This window comes from Oncorhynchus mykiss, chromosome 5 (assembly GCF_057628025.1).
Source record: "Oncorhynchus mykiss isolate SJ-2025 chromosome 5, ASM5762802v1, whole genome shotgun sequence".
NCBI lineage: Eukaryota > Metazoa > Chordata > Actinopteri > Salmoniformes > Salmonidae > Oncorhynchus > Oncorhynchus mykiss.
In genome coordinates, this window is record NC_143026.1 from 68,517,646 (window position 1) to 68,538,852 (window position 21,207).

The 21,207-nt window shown below is 44.3% G+C and overlaps 1 protein-coding gene across 1 annotated transcript in view; it reads left to right on the forward strand.

Annotated features, from left to right (window-relative positions):
• Positions 1 to 7,852: 7,852 nt before the first annotated feature.
• Positions 7,853 to 21,207, forward strand: part of LOC110524403 (glypican-1) — a 54,550-nt gene continuing 41,195 nt past the window's right edge. Inside the window, exon 1 of the mRNA XM_021604003.3 lies at positions 7,853 to 8,626. Coding sequence (XP_021459678.1) covers positions 8,470 to 8,626 — 157 coding nt within the window. The 5' untranslated portion in view covers positions 7,853 to 8,469. The remainder of the gene's footprint in view (positions 8,627 to 21,207) is intronic.

The following is a 21,207-nucleotide window of genomic DNA, read 5'->3' on the forward strand; positions in this document are numbered from 1 at the left end:
GATTTACGTACAGAATAATACAAAATGCTCTGAGACCACCGCCTGAGGTAGTGCGGCGGGTGAACGTCTGTTCCACTTGAGGTAGGGGACGAGGAGCGCACAGGAGTTCACCTTGGACTTCTGGACCCTGGCCGCCAGCACGGGATGGAACGACAGGGCTCTGATCGAGCACTACCGGTGCAGTCTGCGCGAGGACGTCCGTCGGGATTTGGCCTGCAGGGATACCACTCTGACGTTTGACCAGCTGGTGGACCTGTCCATCCGGCTGGATAACCTGCTGATCACCCGTGGACGTCTGGATTGGGGCCTGTCAGTTCCATCCCCCAGCACCACCACTCCGACGCCCATGGAGCTGGGAGGTGCTGCGCTTAGGGCAACCGGAGGAGGGGCCGTTCCCTGTACCATCTGTGGCCGCAGAGGGCACACTGCTGGTCGGTGCTGGGGAGGTTCCTCTGGAAGTCGAGGCAGCAGGCACGGAAATCTCGTGTCACCCCAGGTGAGTTGGCACCAGGCTCACGCAGAGCCCCCTGTTGCTCACATGTTTATCTTGATACATTTTCCTGAGTTTTCCCTGCATTCCCAGCATAAGGCGCTCATAGATTCAGGTGCAGCTGGGAATGTTATTGACTGAGAATTTGCTCATAGTTTAGGGATCCCCATTGTTCCTGTGGATGTGCTCTTTCCCTGTGCACGCTCTAGAGAGTCGACCATTAGGGTCAGGGCTAATTAGGGAGGCCACCGCTCCACTGGGCATGGTTACGCAGGAGAGTCATGAGGAGAGAATGTCTTTTCCTTATTGATTCTCCTGCGTTTCCCGTGGTGCTGGGCATACCCTGGTTGGCCTGTCATGACCCCACTATTTTGTGGCAACAGAGGGCTCTCAAGGGATGGTCACGAAAGTGCTCGTCGAATCCCTGGGGCAGGGGTACATTCGGCCCGCCACTTCACCTGCCTCGTCGAGTTAATTTTTTGTGAAGAAGAAGGATGGAGGTCTGCGCCCGTGCATTGACTATCGAGGTATCAACCAAATCACTGAGGTACAGCTACCCGCTGCCTCTCATAGCCAGTGCGATAGTCAATGCACGGGGCGCGCTTCTTCACAAAATTGGATCTCAGGAGTGCTTTCAACCTGGTGCGTATCCGGGACAGGGACGAGTGGAAGGCGGCATTTAGTACCACCTGTGGGCACTATGAGTAGCTCGTCATGCCGTACGGGTTGATGAATGCTCCATCAGTCTTCCAGGCATTTGTAGAAGAGATTTTCCGGGACCTGCACGGGCAGGGTGTAGTGGTGTATATCAACGACATTCTGATATACTCCGCTACACGCGCCAAGCATGTGTCCCTGGTGCGCAGGGTGCTTGATCGACTTTTGGAGCATGACCTGTACATCAAGGCTGAAAAATGTCTGTTCTTCCAACAGTCCGTCTCCTTCCTAGGGTACCACATTTCCACTTCAGGGGTGGAGATGGAGAGTGACCGCATTTCAGCCGTGCGTAATTGGCCGACTCCCACCACGGTAAAGGAAGTGCAGCGGTTTCTAGGGTTTGCAAACTACTACCGGAGGTTTATCCAGGGCTTTTGCCAGGTAGCGGCTCCCATACCTCACTGCTGAAGGGGGGACCAGTGCGACTGCAGTGGTCGGCTGAGGTGGACAGGGCTTTTGGTCACCTGAAGGCTCTGTTTACCTTGGCTTCCGTGCTGGCTCATCTCATCTTTGGCGTTCATAGTGGAGGTGGACACGTCCGAGTGCTCTCTCTCAGCGCTCGGGTATGCCACCAATGCTCCGCCCCTGTGCTTTCTTTTCAAAGAAGCTCAGCCCGATGTGGGGGACCGGGAGCTATTGGCTGTCGTCAAGGCTCTGAAGGCGTGGAGACATTGGCTTGAGGGGGATAAACACCCTTTTCTCATCTGGACTGACCACCGCAATCTGGAGTACATCCGGGCGGCGAGGAGACTGAACCCTCGCCAGGCAAGGTGGGCCGTGTTCTTTACCCGTTTTGTTTTCACCCTGTCCTACAGACCAGGTTCCCAGAACACTAAGGCAGATGCACTGTCCCGGATGTACGACACAGCGGAGCGGTCCATGGATCAAACTCACATACTTCTGGCCTCTTGCCTGGTGGCACCGGTGGTGTGGGAGCTGGACGCGGACATCGAGCGGGCATTAAGTACAGAGCCCACTCCTCCCCAGTGTCCAGCTGGGCGTCTGTACGTTCTGTCTGCTGTCCGCAACCATTTGATCTATTGGGCGTTGTCTTAGTGGGTAGTACTGGTGGTCCACCTTGGCCAAGGACGTGAGGGTTTATGTTTCCTCCTGCTCGGTGTGCGCCCAGTGCAAGGCCCCTAGACACCTGCCCAGAGGGAAGTTACAACCCTTACCCGTTCCACAACGGCCGTGGTTGCACCTATCGGTGGATTTCCTCACGGATCTTCATCCATCACTGGGTAACACCACGATCCTGGTTGTTGTGGATCGGTTCTCTAAGTCCTGCCGCCTTCCTTTGCCCGGTCTCCCTACGGCCCTACAGACTTCGAAGGCCATGTTTACGCACATCTTCCGGCACTACAGGGTGCCTGAGGATATAGTGTCTGATGGAGGTCCTCAGTTCACGTCAAGGCTCTGGAGGGCATTCATGGAATGTCTGGGGGTCTCGGTCAGCCTTACCTCGGGTTTTCACCCCGAGAGTAACGGGCAGGTGGAGAGAGTAAACCAGGATGTGGGTAGGTTTCTGCGGTCTTATTGCCAGGACCGGCCGGGGGAGTGGGCGGTGTTCATCCCCTGGGAAGACATGGCCCAAAACTCGCTCTGTCACTTCTCCATTAACCTTTCTCCCTTCCAGTGCGTACTGGGGTATCAGCCGGTTCTGGCACCTAGGCATCAGAGCCAGATCGAGGCTCCTGCGGTGGACGAATGGTTTAAGCACTCGGAGGAGACCTGGGATGCCGCTCATGTGCACCTGCAACGGCCGTGAGGCATCAGAAGGCGAGCACCGATCGCTACCGCAGTGAGGCCCCGGTGTTCAGACCAGGTCTGGCTCTCGACCCTCTGCCTGCCCCTCTGCCTGCCCTGCCGGAAGCTGGGCCCGCGGTTTGTGGGGCCATTCAAAGTCCTGAGGAGACTGAACGAGGTTTGCTACAGGTTACAGCTTCCCCCAGATTACTGTATTAACCCCTCGTTCCATGTGTCTCTCCTCAGGCCAGTGGTGACTGGTCCACTCCAGGAGTCTGAGGTGCGGGAGGTTCCTCCGCCCCCTCTGGTCATCGAGGGGGCCCCGGTGTATGCTCTTCGAGCCATACTGGACTCGAGGCGTCGGGCGTGGGGCCTTCAGTACCTCGTGGAGTGGGAGGGGTACGGTCCGGAGGAGAGATGCTGGGTGCCGGTGGAGGACGTTTTGGACCCTTCGTTGCTGCGGGAGTTCCACTGTCTCCATCCGGATCGCCCTGAGCCTCATCCTCCGGGTTGTTCCAGAGGTCGATGTCAACGCGCTGGTACTGTCACGACTTCCGCCGAAGTCGGTCCCTCTCCTTGTTCGGGCGGCATTCGGCGGTTGACGTGACCGGCCTTCTAGGCATCGCCGATCCACTTTTCATTTTCCATTTGTTTTACGCACCTGGTTTCAATTCCCCAATTACATGTTCATTATTTAACCCTTTGTTTTCCCCATGGTTTTTGTGTGTGTTTGTTTTATATATTTCAGTCCTATTTGTGTGGGCTTGGTATTACTACATGTAATACATTTGGTAATTTTGAGTAAAGTTACTTTTATTACTCATCTCTGCTGTCCTGCGCCTGACTCCTCTGCACCTGCTACACCCTGGCCATTACAATCGGTGCTCATCGGCCATTGGACATAAACACTACACAATAAGTAGGAAATCGCAATTTCAACAATGAGTGGTTTGGAAGGAATCAGTGACAGTGAATAACTGCAAGCATGGCAAACAAATCACTAGCCTGCAATTCAGTGGAGTGGCTATGTGGTTCCAAATCTGACCACACTCTTTTTTTTTTTACCCCTTTTTCTCCCCAATTTCGTGGTATCCAATTGTTGTAGTAGCTACTATCTTGTCTCATCGCTACAACTCCCGTACGGGCTCGGGAGAGATGAAGGTTGAAAGTCATGCGTCCTCCGATACACAACCCAACCAGCCGCACTGCTTCTTAACACAGCGTGCATCCAACCCGGAAGCCAGCCGCACCAATGTGTCGGAGGCTACACCGTGCACCTGGCAACCTTGGTTACACAGGAGTCGTGCACCTGGCAACCTTGGTTACACAGGAGTCGCTGGTGCGCGATGAGACAAGGACATCCCTACCGACCAAGCCCTCCCTAACCCGGACGACGCTAAGCCAATTGTGCGTCGCCCCACGGACCTCCCGGTCGTGGCCGGTTACGACAGAGCCTGGGCGCGAACCCAGGGATTCTGATGGCACAGCTGGCGCTGCAGTACAGCGCCCTTAACCACTGCGCCACCCGGGAGGCCCTGACCACACTCTTTTCCAAGTTTAAAATGATAAACATTCAACATTGGCAATGCTGTCAATGAAGCATGATTTGTGCCACACTCAAAATAACTGTTAACTCGGAACTGTGAAAACTTGATTCAGTGAGTTCAAGACAACTGGGAAGTCGGAAATAAACGAGCTCCGACTGGGAAAATACGTTTTGAACGGTCATCCAATTGTAAATCCAGCCTCTTTCTAGAGCTACAAGCTGAAGATCAATGACGTCATCATGATTCAACCTTTTCAGTGTTCCCAGTTGTTTTGAAAGCACCATAGATCCAAAGAATGCCAGACTTTAATGACAACATTTTCCCACAAAGGACCGCCGTGCCACCTTCCTGTTCAAATGAGCACAGCACAACAAAGTGAGTCCAAAAAATGTATTGTATGCTGCTGCATAAATTATGTAATATGCCAGGGAGATATGTATACTGTAGCTAAGAAAGTAATACTAAGTATGTTGTGTAGTAAGCCCATGTGCCTCACCCTAATAATTTGGTCTATTTACCCCTCTTAATTTTGCCTCCTGTTCTGACTTGGTGGTGCACATATAGCCTATAACCTGTTTTAGAGAAATGTAATCATAAAATATTGTAAGAGCTTTCATTGTCTGCTCATATTCCCCCTTTATTTATCCTACGGTTCTGACTTGGTGTACAGGGAGAACAGTGTAAGAATGACTCATGTTCTGAATTGTGTCGCTGTACATTTCAAAAGTGCTAAACAAATAGTTATATTGACTACGTCTGTCCTAGCTCGCTCATTAATGTCTTAATCAAAATGACAGATTGTCTTTTATCCACTTGTCGTTCCCTTATGCCATAGTTTATGCATCTCAATTGTCATTAGAAACCACATTTGTTTATAAAGTCAGTAAATGAGGCTGAATGAACTGTTTCGCTGACAGACAAGGCTCCGGTGATAACCAGGTGTAGCAGTGGTAAGGTGTTGGGACTGTATTGCTTTCAGGTTAGAGTAGTAGATTCTTACATTCTCACCATTCAGCTTCAAACCAATCAGTCATGACTCCTGTCATTAGCCTACCTCAACAGTCCTCCCTAGCACGTCATGATCTTGTCTTGACAAATAAATGCAATCAAATGGGGTAGCAGACTATTTATTATGGATAGCTCTGGATTATCATCTGTAATATATTGTGAATAGTCTATAATTGTTTTGTTTCTGCATTGACATGCAAACAGTCCTTGGCAACAAACTGTTTATTGAACATGAGATGTGCATGAGTTAGATTAGAATATTGGTCAACCACAGAACCAGCTTGATGGAATAGAACACCATGTACAGCAGAATGTGGGAAATGAGTCTTAGTTTGCTTTTGGCTCAAAAGGTGCTTGTTAAATGTGGCAATGCACTTAACCACTACGACTTTCAGTATGAGTAGTACTATCATCTTGTGGCGAAGGATCTGTTTTCTCATGAGACATTTTTTTAAATAAAAGCTGAGAAAAGAGAAAAACACTCCTACGCACATCAAAACCACAGCAGCAAGTCCCTTTAAAGGCAACTTTAGGTGTTATTTAGCATAAAATAATACTTCCATGCATGTGAAATATGCTCTGTGAATGGACTCTTCTGCTCCATTAAGCAAGAAAATTTGACTATAGGGCTGATCAGCCACTGATGCGTCTCAGTCAGAGAGAGAGAGAGAGAGAGAGAGACAAACAAACCCCACAGAGCCCCAGGACAGCAGAACAATTAGACCCAACCAAATCATGAAAAAACATAAAGATAATTACTTGACACATTGGAAAGAATTAACAAAAAAAACAGAGAAAACTAGAATTCTATTTGGCCCTAAACAGAGAGTACACAGTGGCAGAATACCTGACCACTGTGACTGACCCAAACTTAAGGAAAGCTTTGACTATGTACAGACTCAGTGAGCATAGCCTTGCTATTGAGAAAGGCCGCCGTAGGCAGACATGGTTCTCAAGAGAAGACAGGCTATGTGCTCACTGCCCACAAAAATGAGGTGGAAACTGAGCTGCACTTCCTAACCTCCTGCCCAATGTATGACCATATTAGAGAGACATATTTCCCTCAGATTACACAGATCCACAAAGAATTCGAAAACAAATCCAATTTTGATAAACTCCCATATCTACTGGGTGAAATTCCACAGTGTGCCATCACAGCAGCAAGATGTGTGACCTGTTGCCACAAGAAAAGGGCAACCAGTGAAGAACAAACACCATTGTAAATACAACCCATATTTATGCTTATTTATTTTCCCTTGTGTACCCTTAACCATTTGTACATTGTTGCAACACTGTATATATATATAATATCACATTTGTAATGTCTATTGTTTTGAAACTTCTGTATGTGTAATGTTTACTGTTAATTTTGATTGTTTATTTAACTTTTGTATATTATCTACCTCACTTGCTTTGGCAATGTTAACACATGTTTCCCATGCCAATAAAGCCCATTGAATTGAAAAAAATGAAGTGAGAGAGAGAGAACTATTCCAAGAGCCTAAACAGACAGAAATCAGTGCCTTGACCTTTCTATCTTCTAACTGTCTCGCTTTGTAGGCCTTTGTCAACCCACAACACCATGTTAATCCAGTACAGATCCTGGGAGGCTACACTGTTACTGCTATTAACAGGGATTACAGTGTGGTTAGTGAGAGACTACATTTGTCCCCTGTACATGTAATTACACTGTCACCTCACACATGCCAGTGGCCTTTCTACAGCTTAGTGGCTGGTCAGACCTCCCATCCACTGTGATGGGTAAAACTCCCCTCTCTCAGGCTTCTGTAGGCTACATTTGTGCCCTGCAAAGAATCAGATTGGAAATTAGTGTATACAGTACAGTAGGCCTATGTCAGTAGGAATATGTGTAGAGAATGAATGAAGATGCTTTGTTCAAGGCTTATGAGTCTTGTCCAGTGGAGGCAACTTAGGGGAGGAAGGCTCAAAATAAGACAGCAAATGGAATGGCATCAAACACATGGAAACAATGTGTTTGATTTATCACTTATTACCACTCCAGCCATTACCACGAGCCTGTCCTCCCCAATTAAGGTGCCATCATTCTCCTGTGGTCTTTTCCATAGAGATCCTATGGTCTTGTCATTGTGTCTTGTAGGCATCTGTGCATAAAATATTGATTACGAACAGCACTCATACAGGTGAACACAGAGTATTGTCCTAATGTGGATTTCAAGAGCCAATAGTAAAGGCATTTGAGCTTATCTCCATAACGCGAAATCTCCAGATTTTTTTCTAGAATGATACACGTCTTTCACCAAAAATAAGTAGGATGGTATTGGCTATTGTATAAAGATTGCGATGTCTAATATAAAAAGGCTGCACTTGCAGGTAGAGGCGCACTGGCCTGCAGGTTGTGTCATCCTCTGTTCTCTGCGGGGCAGGACCTAAACAGCTGCTCCGCAGTAAAACCAGCCCGGGTATCCCAGCGCGTCTCCAATCCGCTCCAATCCTACAGGCTGTGTGCTACGTGCTCAGCTCACAACACTCGGCTTTTCTCTCTAACACATCTCCGTTATTTGTAAAGGATTTCACCTGATCCATGTAATTCACTTTAATCCAAGATTATTGTGAATATTCACAGACAAAAGCAGAGCCTTTATTTTCTACGTTTTATTGGTGGATTTGGATTACACGTGTTACAGTAATTAATTTGATATTTATTTGTGAGCGGTTCTGTCTAGTAGACTCACCACTGCGAGGACAGGCTGATCTTGACAGTCACAGCGTGCACCAGAATCGCACGTCGTCACAGGACTCCGGGGAGAGCTGACAGATTGCTCAGCTGGTGTTTGCAGCTGTATCCTCGGCGCCAAAGCGAGATACACTGCCAAGGAAGGCTTTATCTACCGGTTGGATGCCATACGAGGCTTTGTAGGTCTTCTTTTAATTGCCTCGACTCGTTCTCTTGGATCTACACCTTGCTGTTTGGTTGTCAGTATGGATTTCCTACAGGCTCTTCTATTCTTTTTTCTATCCGCTGTCCCGTTGTCGGCGGACAATGCGAACAGTAAAGCCCGGAGCTGTTTGGATGTCCGACAGTTCTACAGCGGGAAAGGCTTCACCCTCAACGGGGTGCCACAGACAGAGATATCTGGTAAGTAACGGTGCATTTTGTAGCCATACTGTTACCTTTTTCACGCAACTAGTTCATTAAATAATTGTATACAATTGTATACGTTAAATAAGGAGCACAAGGCACGATTGAGGGCAATAAGGTAGTGAGCGGTCAGCTAATATAGGCTACTGTATCTACCTCTACAAGTACACTCTCCATGTGCAGCTATAGCCCCGAAGTTGCACACTTCAGCTGAACAGAGCTTCTCAAAGTGCTCTGCTGTCTTCACATAGGATTGGGCCTGGCATCAATATAATACTTTTAGATGTGGTACACAAAAATAATTCAACCAAAAAAAACATCATTATCATCATCCATTATAATTTTGTAGGCCTACCTGAGAGTGCATCACTTGTTTTAAGTCACGTGGATAAAATAAAGCATGGTATAACCAAGAGGCAAAGTGTGGTAGAACTTACATTCTATTTCAGGCTCAACATTCAGTACAGTATTTTTGAACAATAACCTTTTGTATGGTAATTAGATTTAACTGCCACTCAAATGTCCTGCCTGTTCAGTTTAATAGCTCAGACACACCAGTAGGATTGTCAAACATTTGTCTGCTGACAGTAGGTCCTACTTAGTAACTCTGAACAGTGTCAGCAGTCAATATTTTTTATGTTCACACAGCAAAGACCATGACAGTCTTGGCACACTTAAAATACTCCAAACCAGAAGGTGGCAGTAGCGTTGTTTGACAGCGCATGTCCATGTGTGTTGCTGAAGGTCTAGATTCCAAGCTAGCTGTCACGTTCGTTGTATGGAAGAGACCAAGGCGCAGCCTGAGATGAATAAATCTTCTTATTTAATGAAACGAAGAACACTCAAACAAACTTACAAAACAACAAAACGAACGTGAAGCTATATATGAAAAGTGCAGACATAGGCAACTAACACATAGACAATCACCCATGAATTACCCAAGGAATATGGCTGCCTAAATATGGTTCCCAATCAGAGACAACGATAAACAGCTGCCTCTAATTGAGAACCAATCTAGGCAACCATATACAAACAAAACACCTAGACTAGTAGACAACCCCATTAACATACAAAAACTCTAGACAGGACAAAACACAACAAACCACCCCCTTGTCACACCCTGACCTAACCAAAATAATGAAGAAAACAAAGAATACTAAGGTCAGGGCGTGACAGTACCACCCCCCCAAAGGTGTGGACTCCCGGCCGCACACCTAAGCCTATATGGGAGGGTCTGGGTGGGCATAACTCCGAGGTGGTGGTTCTGGTGAGGGACATGGACCAGTTCTGACTCGGCCCACTTACGTAATGTCTCTGGAGCGGGAACCCTCACCACCTACCCCGGACTAGAGGATGCCACTGGACTGATGGTCAAGTCTGGAGTGAGTGGTGCCTCTGGACAGGCGGGAGACTCTGGCGGCGCCGGACAAGCGGGAGACTCTGGCGGCGCCGGACAGGCGAGAGACTCTGGACAGGCGCCGGACAGGCGGGAGACTCTGGACAGGCGCCGGACAGGCGGGAGACTCTGGACAGGCGGGAGACTCTGGCGGCGCCGGACAGGCGGGAGACTCTGGACAGGCGCCGGACAGGCGGGAGACTCTGGACAGGCGCTTGACAGGCGGGAGACTTTGGACAGGCGGGAGACTCTGGACAGGCGGGAGACTCTAGACAGGCAGGAGACTCTGGCGGCGCCGGACGGGCGGGAGACTCTGGCGTGTCCAACTCATCCCAAACCATCTCAATTGGGTTGGGTGATTGATGAGGCCAGGTCATCTGATGCAGCACTCCATCACTCTCCTTCTTGCTCAAATAGCCTTTACACTGCCTGGAGGTGTGTTTTGGGTCATTGTCCTGTTGGAAAACAAATGATAGTCCCACTAAGCGCAAACCAGATGGGGTGGTGTATCGCTTGCAGAATGCTGTGGTAGCCATGCTGGTTAAGTGTGCCTTGAATTCTAAATAAATCACTGACAGTGTCACCAGCAAAGCATCTCCACACCATCACAACTCCTCCTCCATGCTTCATGGTGGGAACCACACATGCAGAGATCATCCGTTCACCTACTCAGCGTCTCGCAAAGACACGGCGGTTGGATCCAAAAATCTCAAAGTTGGACTCATAATTTGATTTGTTTAACACTTTTTTGGTTATTACATGATTCCATATGTGTTATTTCATAGTTTTGATGTCTTCACTATTATTATACAATGTAGAAAATAGTAACAAAATAAAGAAAACCCCTTCTTGAATCAGTAGGTTTGTCCAAACTTTTGACTGTACCTTAAGGGGGCCTTAAGGGGTGCCATATATGAAGTAGAATCCTTGTTTTGTTCTCTAAGAGTGAAGAAAGTCCTCGATGATACTAGCCAGATGACCCCAGCTAGATAACTACCTAGCAAGATTACAAATAAACAATTTAATTCACTCTCCATAAACCCACACTGCCAGTGCCAGCCCATAGCCAAATGTTTAGCTAGCTAACGTTAGCATATTCACTAGCTAGCACAACATAGCTAGCTAAGCACTGCACTAACTCAGCAGCTAACATATTTTATTTTTTTATTTTACCTTTATTTAACTAGGCAAGTCAGTTAAGAACAAATTCTTATTTTCAATGACGGCCTAGGAACAGTGGGTTAACTGCCTGTTCAGGGGCAGAACGACAGATTTGTACCTTGTCAGCTCGGGGATTCAAACTTGCAACCTTTCGGTTACTAGTCCAACGCTCTAACTACTAGGCTACCCTGCCGCCCATAGGCAGATGTTTAATTGGAACTAGGGGTGCGTTCGTAAATTCAATCTGGAGTGCCAGAGTGCGCTCAGTGTGCCCTCTGGGTGTTCTTAAATTCAGAGCGTTGTCAAATTGTCCATTCGTAAATTCAGAGCGTTTCTCTCTCGAAGCGCTCAGAGCGCACACTGGACACTCTGGCCAGAATAAGGGTTGATCCGAGTGTTCTGGCTTCACAACGGCAGTCAAGCACCCATGCTAACTAGCGAACGTTGGCTAGCTTACTAGCTACTTCCAGACACAAATGTGAGAACACCTCACTCTGACCATTTTACTCGCTCTAGCAGAGCTGGTTAGGCTGTTTTTTTGTTATCCAGAGCATTGGTGACTTGCTGTTGGCAACAATTAAATTTAGATAAAAATTAATTTGCAGACATTTACTGACACCGGCCATATTCAACGGGTGTTGAGTGTTCGTAAATTCGTCAGTTATTCTGAGCTCTGCCACACTCAGACGAGAGTGCTCTGAAATCGGAGTAGATAGCCAGAGTGAATTTACGAACGCGCCCTAACTAATCCATTATGATGTAATTATGTCAATACTAGCTACAGTGGTTAGCTAGTTTGGAGGAAGTATTTAGTGTTGTGTGCATTGCGTCTGTGCACTAGCTAACTACCATCCAATAAACCACATTCCATATGAGGGGTGTCAGGTAGCCTAGTGGTTAGAGCGTTGGGTCAATAACCAAAAGGTTGCTGGATGGAATCCCCGAGCTGTCAAGGTCAAAATCTGTCGTTCTGCCCCTGAACAAGGCAGTTAACCCACTGTTCCCCGGTAGGCCGTCATTGTAAATAAGAATTAGTTCTTAACTGACTTGCCTAGTTAAATAAAATATGAATCGGGACTGGCTCATCTGTGGATGTATGTAGAAAATACCCCATTTTTTTTCCTTATTTTGGTTGGCTCCTCACGTGAGGTTTCGTGCTCTCTGATTGGCTCAAAGTCAAGTTGTCAGCTACAAGCATTGTGATTCTACTAGTAGAAACGATAGGCTCGTCGCTACCGGGTCGGCATGCAGCAGGTACAGCTTTTGTTCTAACAAAAGAAAGAACGGCCTCCCACTGTGATAAGTACCTTTCGGCAGTCTATCGGCTGAGATTCAATGTGTTTCATGTTTAACCTTTGGACTTCTCTCCCTAATGCTACTCTCCATTAGACAAGGCCTCCCTCTAAACTGCCTTATCTGAACGATAGTCCATCAGCAAAAATGGTGTCATCACATAATCATATTGACTGTGTTCTGGTGTGATGTCATGGCTTGATGAGCATAACCAAACTTTCCTTTAAAATATATAGTGATTTATATGGATAACTGAGAAATACAGACACACACGCATACACACACAGCAATATTAAAAATTACTGTGAGTAGACAGTTAATATTCCAGGATGAATGATCAAAACAGCCATGCAGATGAAGAGGCATTAACAGAACAGTGTAGGAGGTGGGCTGCCAGTCTTCACATCCAGCATCACGCAAAGCAACATGTTTTATCACAGTAATTAGTAGGCAATGTCAGCCTCTGAAGCAGTCACCCTTTATATTAGACGCTTTGTTGTGCCATCCTCCATAACTAATAACTCATACACGCACATGCATAACCACGCACGTACACATACATGTAGCACACACTCGCGCACGTACACACACACGCACCTTTGCAATTATTGCAGAGTTGCAATAGGTTTCTGAGTCTCCTGTTGGCTGTGTATTATGTACACAGAGCTAAGAGGGTAGTAGAGGGGAAATTGCCAATGGGCTCTGCAGGGAATTTGAAGGTCACTTCATTCAGTCTCAATGACATTTTGAAAGCAAGGGGAAAACATTGAATATGCCCAGTGTGAATCATTCAGGGTCTGTCATCTTTTATTTATCTGCAAAACAAAGTAGCGACCGCAGCTCAGGAATGGATATAGATTGTCGTTTTTCATGACGTCCAGGAGATGTGATTCGTTATATCTGCCATTAAATGCTCCCATTCTCCCTTTAACACCACATCAGCATCATGCCCTGGGGCTTCAATATCATTCAGTTGAGGCCCAGATTGAAACATGAAATCGTTTTACACCTTCCCTGTATGTGACAGTGGGCTAGACAAAAAGCAAATATGTTCTGTAGATACTGATCTATGTTTTGAAAAATGTAAATTAAGTTTGCTGTGTGTACTTTTGCCTTATCTATGTATTTAGTCTTACTAAGTCAACACAGGTTAGGCTGGCTCAAATTGAGTTTCCACTGCCTCCAGAAATTAGACACGATATCATGTTGCTAGGTGGCCAATATGTGACTGAAACTGGCTTCGCTAATGTTGCTAACTAGCAAGATATTGAATAATGTATTTCATCCTCACCACACTGTAACTAACGTTACCCATACTCCTGTAAGTTCCAGCCAGACTCAGAGCCATATATGTAGCTTGCTGACGTTGGCTAGCCAGCTAAAGGGTTAGCATAACAGACTAGCTAGCTGAATCCCTACCTTGCTTGCTACAGTAGCTAGCTAGCTAACCAAGCAAACCAGACGACAGGTTGAATATTATGTAGCTAGCTAGCTTTAAATACTACCTGGCCAGCTAAAATTCCCGCTAGCTAGCTTGTTTCATCTCCGATTTGCTAGCTAAACTAGGTAGTTATCATTTGAGGGCTGACTGTTTTCATAAAAGTTGATTATGTAGTGCAAATATTTATGAAGGATTCAGCTATAGTGGTAATTCGTGTCATGTCGGACTATGCACGCTAACAGCAACAAGCCCAGATAAACGTTTTATTTATAACAAATATTATTTAAAAATGAGCTAATCGTTGTCTGCAGTGATATAGTAATGGCGTCACCAGCTCGAATTGTAATCAAGCTGGCACCTGCTGTTTAACACGGAACCCAAACCGGCTGCGCGTGTGCGCGATCGTGCATACATTTATTTTGTCCCCCCCACCAAATGCGATCACGACACGCAGGTTAAAATATCAAAACAAACTCTGAACCAGTGACATTAATTTGGGAACAGGTCAAAAAGCATTAAACATGTATGGCAATTTAGCTAGTTAGCTTGCACTTGCTAGCTTGCACTTGCTAGCTAACGTTAATTTGTCCTATTTAAAACGGCCAACCGAATCATTTCTAGTCATCTCTCCTCCTTCCAGGCTTTTTAATCGTTTAACTCATATGGTGATCGCATCTAAACTTTCATTGTATTACCACGACTACTGGCAAAACAGTTCGTCTTTCAGTCACCCACGTGGGTATAACCAATGAGGAGATGGCACGTGGGTACCAGCTTCTATAAACCAATGAGGAGATGGGAGAGGCAGGACTTTCAGCGCGATCTGCGTCAGAAATAGGAATGAGTTCTATTTTAGCCCTAGGCGTCGCAGACGCTCGTTGGCGCGTGCGAGCGAGCAGTGTGGGTGCAATAATTGAATAACATGGATTTCTAAATTTATTTTGCGACGCTCGCGCACCCGACGTGTCCGGTCTGGTCAGCATGTGGCTGGGCTGCGCTGGCCTAGGTTTCCCTCAACCTAGCTCGAATTTGGTCCTAATGTTAAGTGGCAGTCGAAACAGGGCTTTTGTTGCTCATTGCTGAAACGAGCAAACCAGTCTTTGGTTGCCTAGGCAACACCCCCCACCATGGAGAAGCAGCACACATAGAAATATAATTATTAGAACGGGTATGGAGCCTCTAACTCAGGCAATTTCACTGGTATACTTATGGGTACACTCACAATGGCTGCCTGGTATTGTGATATAATAATTTCCATATTAATGTAGAATGTTCATTCAAATGATGTTAACTGATGTGGCTCATGCAATGGCATATCTTTTTTTGTAATGTCAGTTGAGTTGATTCAATAAATCCCAGCACATACAGTATTTTAATGTCCATGCTATCAGGGATCCTTGGGACATCCGTACCCCATTTAAGTTGTCATTTTAAATCGGTAAGGGTTATTGTTAGGGAAAGGTTAGGGTTTAGGGTACTGACCCATATTTTAGCACATATTTTACTTGCTGATTGGCTCCTATGGGTACACTCGCAATGGCCACCAGATCACCCATTATGCCATCGTTGACTTGAATGGGGATGCCCGTCTTATTCATTATTTCAATTCCAGCACATGCAGGAGAGGAGGAAATGTGAGTAAAAAAACAACATATATTTATATATATATATATATATATATATATATATATATATATATATATATATATATATATATATATATATATATATATATATATAGACTACTTTATATTTTTTTGCTATTTGAACGGTCATTACGGTCACTTGGCTGGCAAATTACCGTCATCCAAAATTCTATGACCATCACAGCCCTATGTGCTTGTGTGAGTTTAAAGCAGAACTGAACTTGAACTTGAGAACTAACTTCTCTCGTTGAAAACGACATATGTGACATCAGTATTAATCAGAAACATTTATTCCAGTGCCAGAATTGACTAAGAAATGCAAGTAGGTTAATTTGGATCATAATGCAAAAAAAACAGAGGTTTGTGAGATTTGTGTACAAGAGTCCATCATGACTTACTTGAGGTTTGGGTTTTGATTTAGACAGTGCCCACTTGCCCACCAACAGGGTATAAACAGAGATTGCGGTCCAGTAGCTGAGCAGATCAGACTTTGTTTACATAAGACAACACGTTGCGCATTTTTAAACTTGAGAAATACTGGACCAAACACCTTAGCTAGATGTACAATTGTGTGACTGAAACCTCATCTGCAAAAACAAAAAAATGAATTACAGATTTCTTGAGTTATCTCAAATCAAAGTATATTAGGCACTTACACAGTTTAGCATATGTTATAGCTGGTGCAGCGAAGTGCCTGTGTTATTAGCTCCTAACAGTGCAGCAAAAATGTCAAACAAGTACACAAATAATAATCAAAAACTAGAAACAAAAAATCACAAATGTCAGAACGAATCCAGTTAAAAATCCAAATAACACTTTATCAGTAATCCAAATGCAATGTATGTATATAATAGAATAATTCTGACTATTTTGAGGAAGTAATACTGACTTTTGAGGAAGTAATACTGACCTGTTCCTATGGCGTCTCATGGGGGACAAATATCAGTAACTGTCACATCGAACCACACTCCCAAGACTGAAATCCAATTTTTATTAATAAGCAACAGAGAAACACATGCGGAATTTGTGCTTTCAGTCGCTCTTTAACACATACTGAATGGTAACACCTCTTCCAGGGAGGACATTTTATTCATGAACATGGGTTCCCTGTCTCATTTACTGTGGATGCACTCATATGACAGAAGCAGGTTAATGACTCCATGACCTGATTTTTTTCCCATGCTTCACCTGCGTCGGGGCATATTGTATGTTGTGCCACTGATGTGAAAACAAACTCATAAAACATGAATAACACAAGATAAGCTACATAAAATATGGAAGTGTTCCAGCTTGGGCCTTCAGACAGCTGCCTTCCTTCCTGAGAACACGATGAATCATCAGACAACCGTTGAAGTCAGACTCCAGATACATACCTGATATTATAATGAAAAGGTCGGACAGTCTCATATTTTTAAATGTTTCTTTACATTGTTTACTTTCATCGACTTCAGTTTCATTCATTGAGGAAGACATCTGAAAGATGTTACAGTACAACTGTGTTAATCAAGCTACTAGGAGTTTCCTCTTCCCCAACTGCTACACCAAGCTGATCAGCCTTGTAGCCAGGACTGACTCCCAGCAGCTTCTTTTGCTGAGGAAATCAATAGACTTAATCACTGGTGTGATAAAGAGAGGCGGTTCTCAGGCCCCTGAGCTCCGACGAGGAACCATGAAAGCTGCTTTTCACATCGAAATAGATGGGTTGGCTGACGTCACGAAAATGATGCACTCGCGTTGATGGGGCCCAAAGCCGTGCTTTGTTATGATTCTGGACGGTCAGATGGATAGCAACAATGACAAGAAGCTTCCATGTGGGGAATCGTAGGTGGCTTGTTTCAGCAAGTTTATCTTCTTTTTGATACCTTGTCTTGTTTTGACTCATTTAATGTCAATGCTAATATGGCAAAACATTCACTAGCTAGCTATTTGAGAACCAACAAGTGGGGTGGCAGGTAGCATAGCGGTTAAGAGCATTGGACCAGTAACCGAAAGGTCGATGTGACCTTGAGCAAGGCACTTAATCCTGAATTGTTTCTGGATAAGAGTGTTTTCTAATGGTATACAAGTGCTCATTGTGAAAATCAATTTATGTTTTCAATAAATATTTGGAGATTAAATATATTTTACATGTTGCCAACAATCTAAGTCAAACCTGTCTGTTTTGCCACATAGTTGCACACTTGTCAGTTTTGTTGCTAAACAACTGCTTTTCACTGCTACTGAGAAGAATTACTGGCCATAAACACATAAACATCTAATACCTGTGGTTCACTTTAGTTGGTCCTCAACTCCTACGGTATGTAATATATACTGAGCATTAAATAAACAGAGCGAGAGTGTTGTGTTGTCAGTGCTCATGAGGTGGTGCTGGCTTCAGGCCTGGTTGTGTTTGTGCTTCTTGGTTCAGTTGAAGTTAGGCAGATACTCTTGTTTAGCTGTGCTCTTTCGGCAGCATATCAGTATTCGCTGCACCAGGTGTGTTTATCGCAGTCAATTGCTGCACTGAAATTTAGCAAATTTCCATGTTTTTGAATAATTTACAGGGAAACGTGGTCACAGTCCTGTCGTTTGGGCTCTGTCAATATTAATTGAGTTTCCTTCCTCACCAAATTTGCGGGCAGATTAGTTTAGCATTGAAAGTGAAGCCTGGGAGGGGAAGTGAATTGAAGGGGAAGGAAGTGACAGGGATCGGCAATCGCACTCTGTCAGTGCCAAGATGGCACCCCTCACTCATCGTAATGCTCTTACAGTCGTTGCCTGCCTTCACATCCACTGTGAGAAACATGAGAGAGCAGAACACCTTGTGCTGAATGTTAATGGCTTTCGTTTGGCCAATTATTGCCCTAAATGAACCATTCTCCTCCAACATCCGTGGTGTCTCCTGAGTTCCTGCTGCTTCACACTCTTACTCCAAACAGAGCTATGGAAACTAATAAATAGTAATGTCTCCAATTATTGACTTAGTTTTTGTCTCCTCTTTACTCTCTTGCACACTCTCCCTTAAAGAAAACACATAAAAAAATCACGAAAAAACCCAATGAAGAAACATGGTTTTTCGGCACAGGTGTCTTCTTTTTTGTAAACCCGTAAGTAACCATGTGTGTGAGCTGTATACTTTTGTTTCTAAGTAGATTAGTTTAAGACTACCAAGAAACACTGTGTAAACCTGATTTAGCCCACTGCAGTAAAAGGTTAATGTCAACTAGGGCTGTCAAACGAGTTTATCGCAGGATTTGTTGTAATTAATCATGATTAATCGCAAACTCAAATTATGCTGTAATTTACTTTTTTTTTTTATACAAAAAGCATTACAAGAAATTTGCAAACTAACGGTCAGACAAATCAGGTAAATTGATAAAAACATTTTCTTTAACTTCAAACTTCAAACTTCACTTTCAGACAATGCGCCCCCAAACATTATTGCACTAAAATGACAAAGTCTACTTGAGTTAACAGAAACTCTTACAGCGCTAATTTTAACATGTTAAAAAGGATAAATAAGGAGACACAGAGCTCTAGCTTCTCTATTATTTTTGCTGGGCTTCTTCCAATGGTCACTGACCAACATATGCAGAAGAGAGGCGTGCGCCTGCAGCAGTAACACTCCGAATGGATGGCTCAGAAATAAGAAATCATTATTTGTAACACTAGGGTAGGCTAAGTTACCCTTTTACAGATCGGCATTATTTAATTTGCAATTCCATATTTGGAAACATTGCTACTGCAACATTTTAACACCACCTTTTCACATGCAAGGAGAATGACACTATTTCACCACCACATGTGAACTTGCAATTCCACATGTAAATGTGAGATTTTCACATGAGAAAGCTTTTTTACATGTGAAACACCAAATGTCACTTTTGCAACTGCAATTCACATGAGGTGAAAACAACATGTTTTTCTTCTCAAATGTGAAAACGTGGTGTTAACACGTGAACTCTAAATGCAATACATGTGAAAATATGGTTTCACGTGAAATTTAAGATCAACGTGAAAAATGTAAGCTCTCCTCTCTAGAGCATTGGTATTTTCCCTTGGTCTACAGTTATTCCTCTCTCCCTGTATGTCTGTATCCTGAGAAAGTGAGTGGCCTTTAGCGTTTCTGATATTGTCATTGAGGGTTTAAATATAGGGCCTAAGTCTAGACCTTTACCTTTAACGTTCTATTGAACTGACTCAAACTGGAGCGCTCCCCACCTTCACATTGAGATAGGATTTATTCTGAACAAAATACTGTAACAAAACCTGATTCACGATACTATATGGAAATCAATCTGAAAGAGCATTGTATTGATTACAGCTAGATGATTACAGCTAGATACTTTCATTGATACATTCCTAGCATAGAGGTGTGTAGTCCTAGAGCAGCGTCTGTGTACAATTTAAGCACACATACAGTAAGTAGTGTTTACTTTTTTTCCTATTGTAGCTGCTTTGTATGGTGGAGGATCTTCCATTTGTCAGGGAGGACATTGATGCTGTCCAAAGTCTCTAGCAGAAGAACACCCATCAGCGATCAGCTGCTCACTCAACCGTTCAAACAGTGCAGCAGCGCATAGAAAACCTTATCACAACATTGTTTCTCGCTGCAGGGCTACTCAGGTGGCTTTTTAAAATAAATGTTTATCTGTGCCGTGCAGGTGAATTATAATCTGAGCTCACCTGCCACAATGAAAGACCTCAGGGTGATTCCTCACGAAACTAGAACAAAACAAGGCAATGGAACAGTCATTTTGAGGAAGGATTGTTGACATACAGTACCAGTCAAAAGATTGGACACCTACTCATTCAAGGGTTTTTCTTTATTTTTACTTTTTTGGTTACTACGTGATTCCATATGTGTTATTTCATAGTTTTGATGTCTTCACTACCATTCTACAATGTAGAAAATAGTAAAAATAAAGAAAAACCCTGGAATGAGTAGAAAATGAGTAAAAACCCTGGAATGAGTAGAAAATGAGTAAAAACCCTGGAATGAGGAATGATGTGTTAAAACTTTTGACTGGTAATGCATATTTGACAATTTTATCTGAAAGCATAATTGAGAAATAATTAATTGAAGTTTAAAACATTTACCAAATATTTTATTTTATTTTCAATATTCATATTCATCAATTAATGTAAGAAAATTGTTATTGAAATCAGTATTTTGAAATGACTAGTTAGTGACCTTAATTCATCAATCAAGAATAAGGGTGGAGTGAAAACCCGCAGACACTCGGCCCTCCATGGAATGAGTTTGACACGTGACATAGACTGACCAGGTGAATCAAGGGGAAAGCTGTGATCCTTTATTGAGGTCACCTGTTAAATCCACTTCAATCAGTGTAGACGAAGGGGAGGAGACAGGTTAAATAAGGATTTTTAAGCCTTTAGACAATTGAGACATGGATTGTGTATAAGTGCCATTCAGAGGGTGAATCGGCAAAACAAAATATTTAAGTGTCTTTGAACAGGGTATTGACGCACCAGTTTGAGTGTGTCAAGAACTGCAACGCTGCTGTGTATTTCACAGCAGTTTACCGTGTGTATCAAGAATGGTCCATCACCCAAAGGACACCCAGCCAACTTGACACAACTGTGGGAAGCATTGGAGTCAACATGGGCCAGCATCCCTGTGAAAAGTTTTTGACACCTT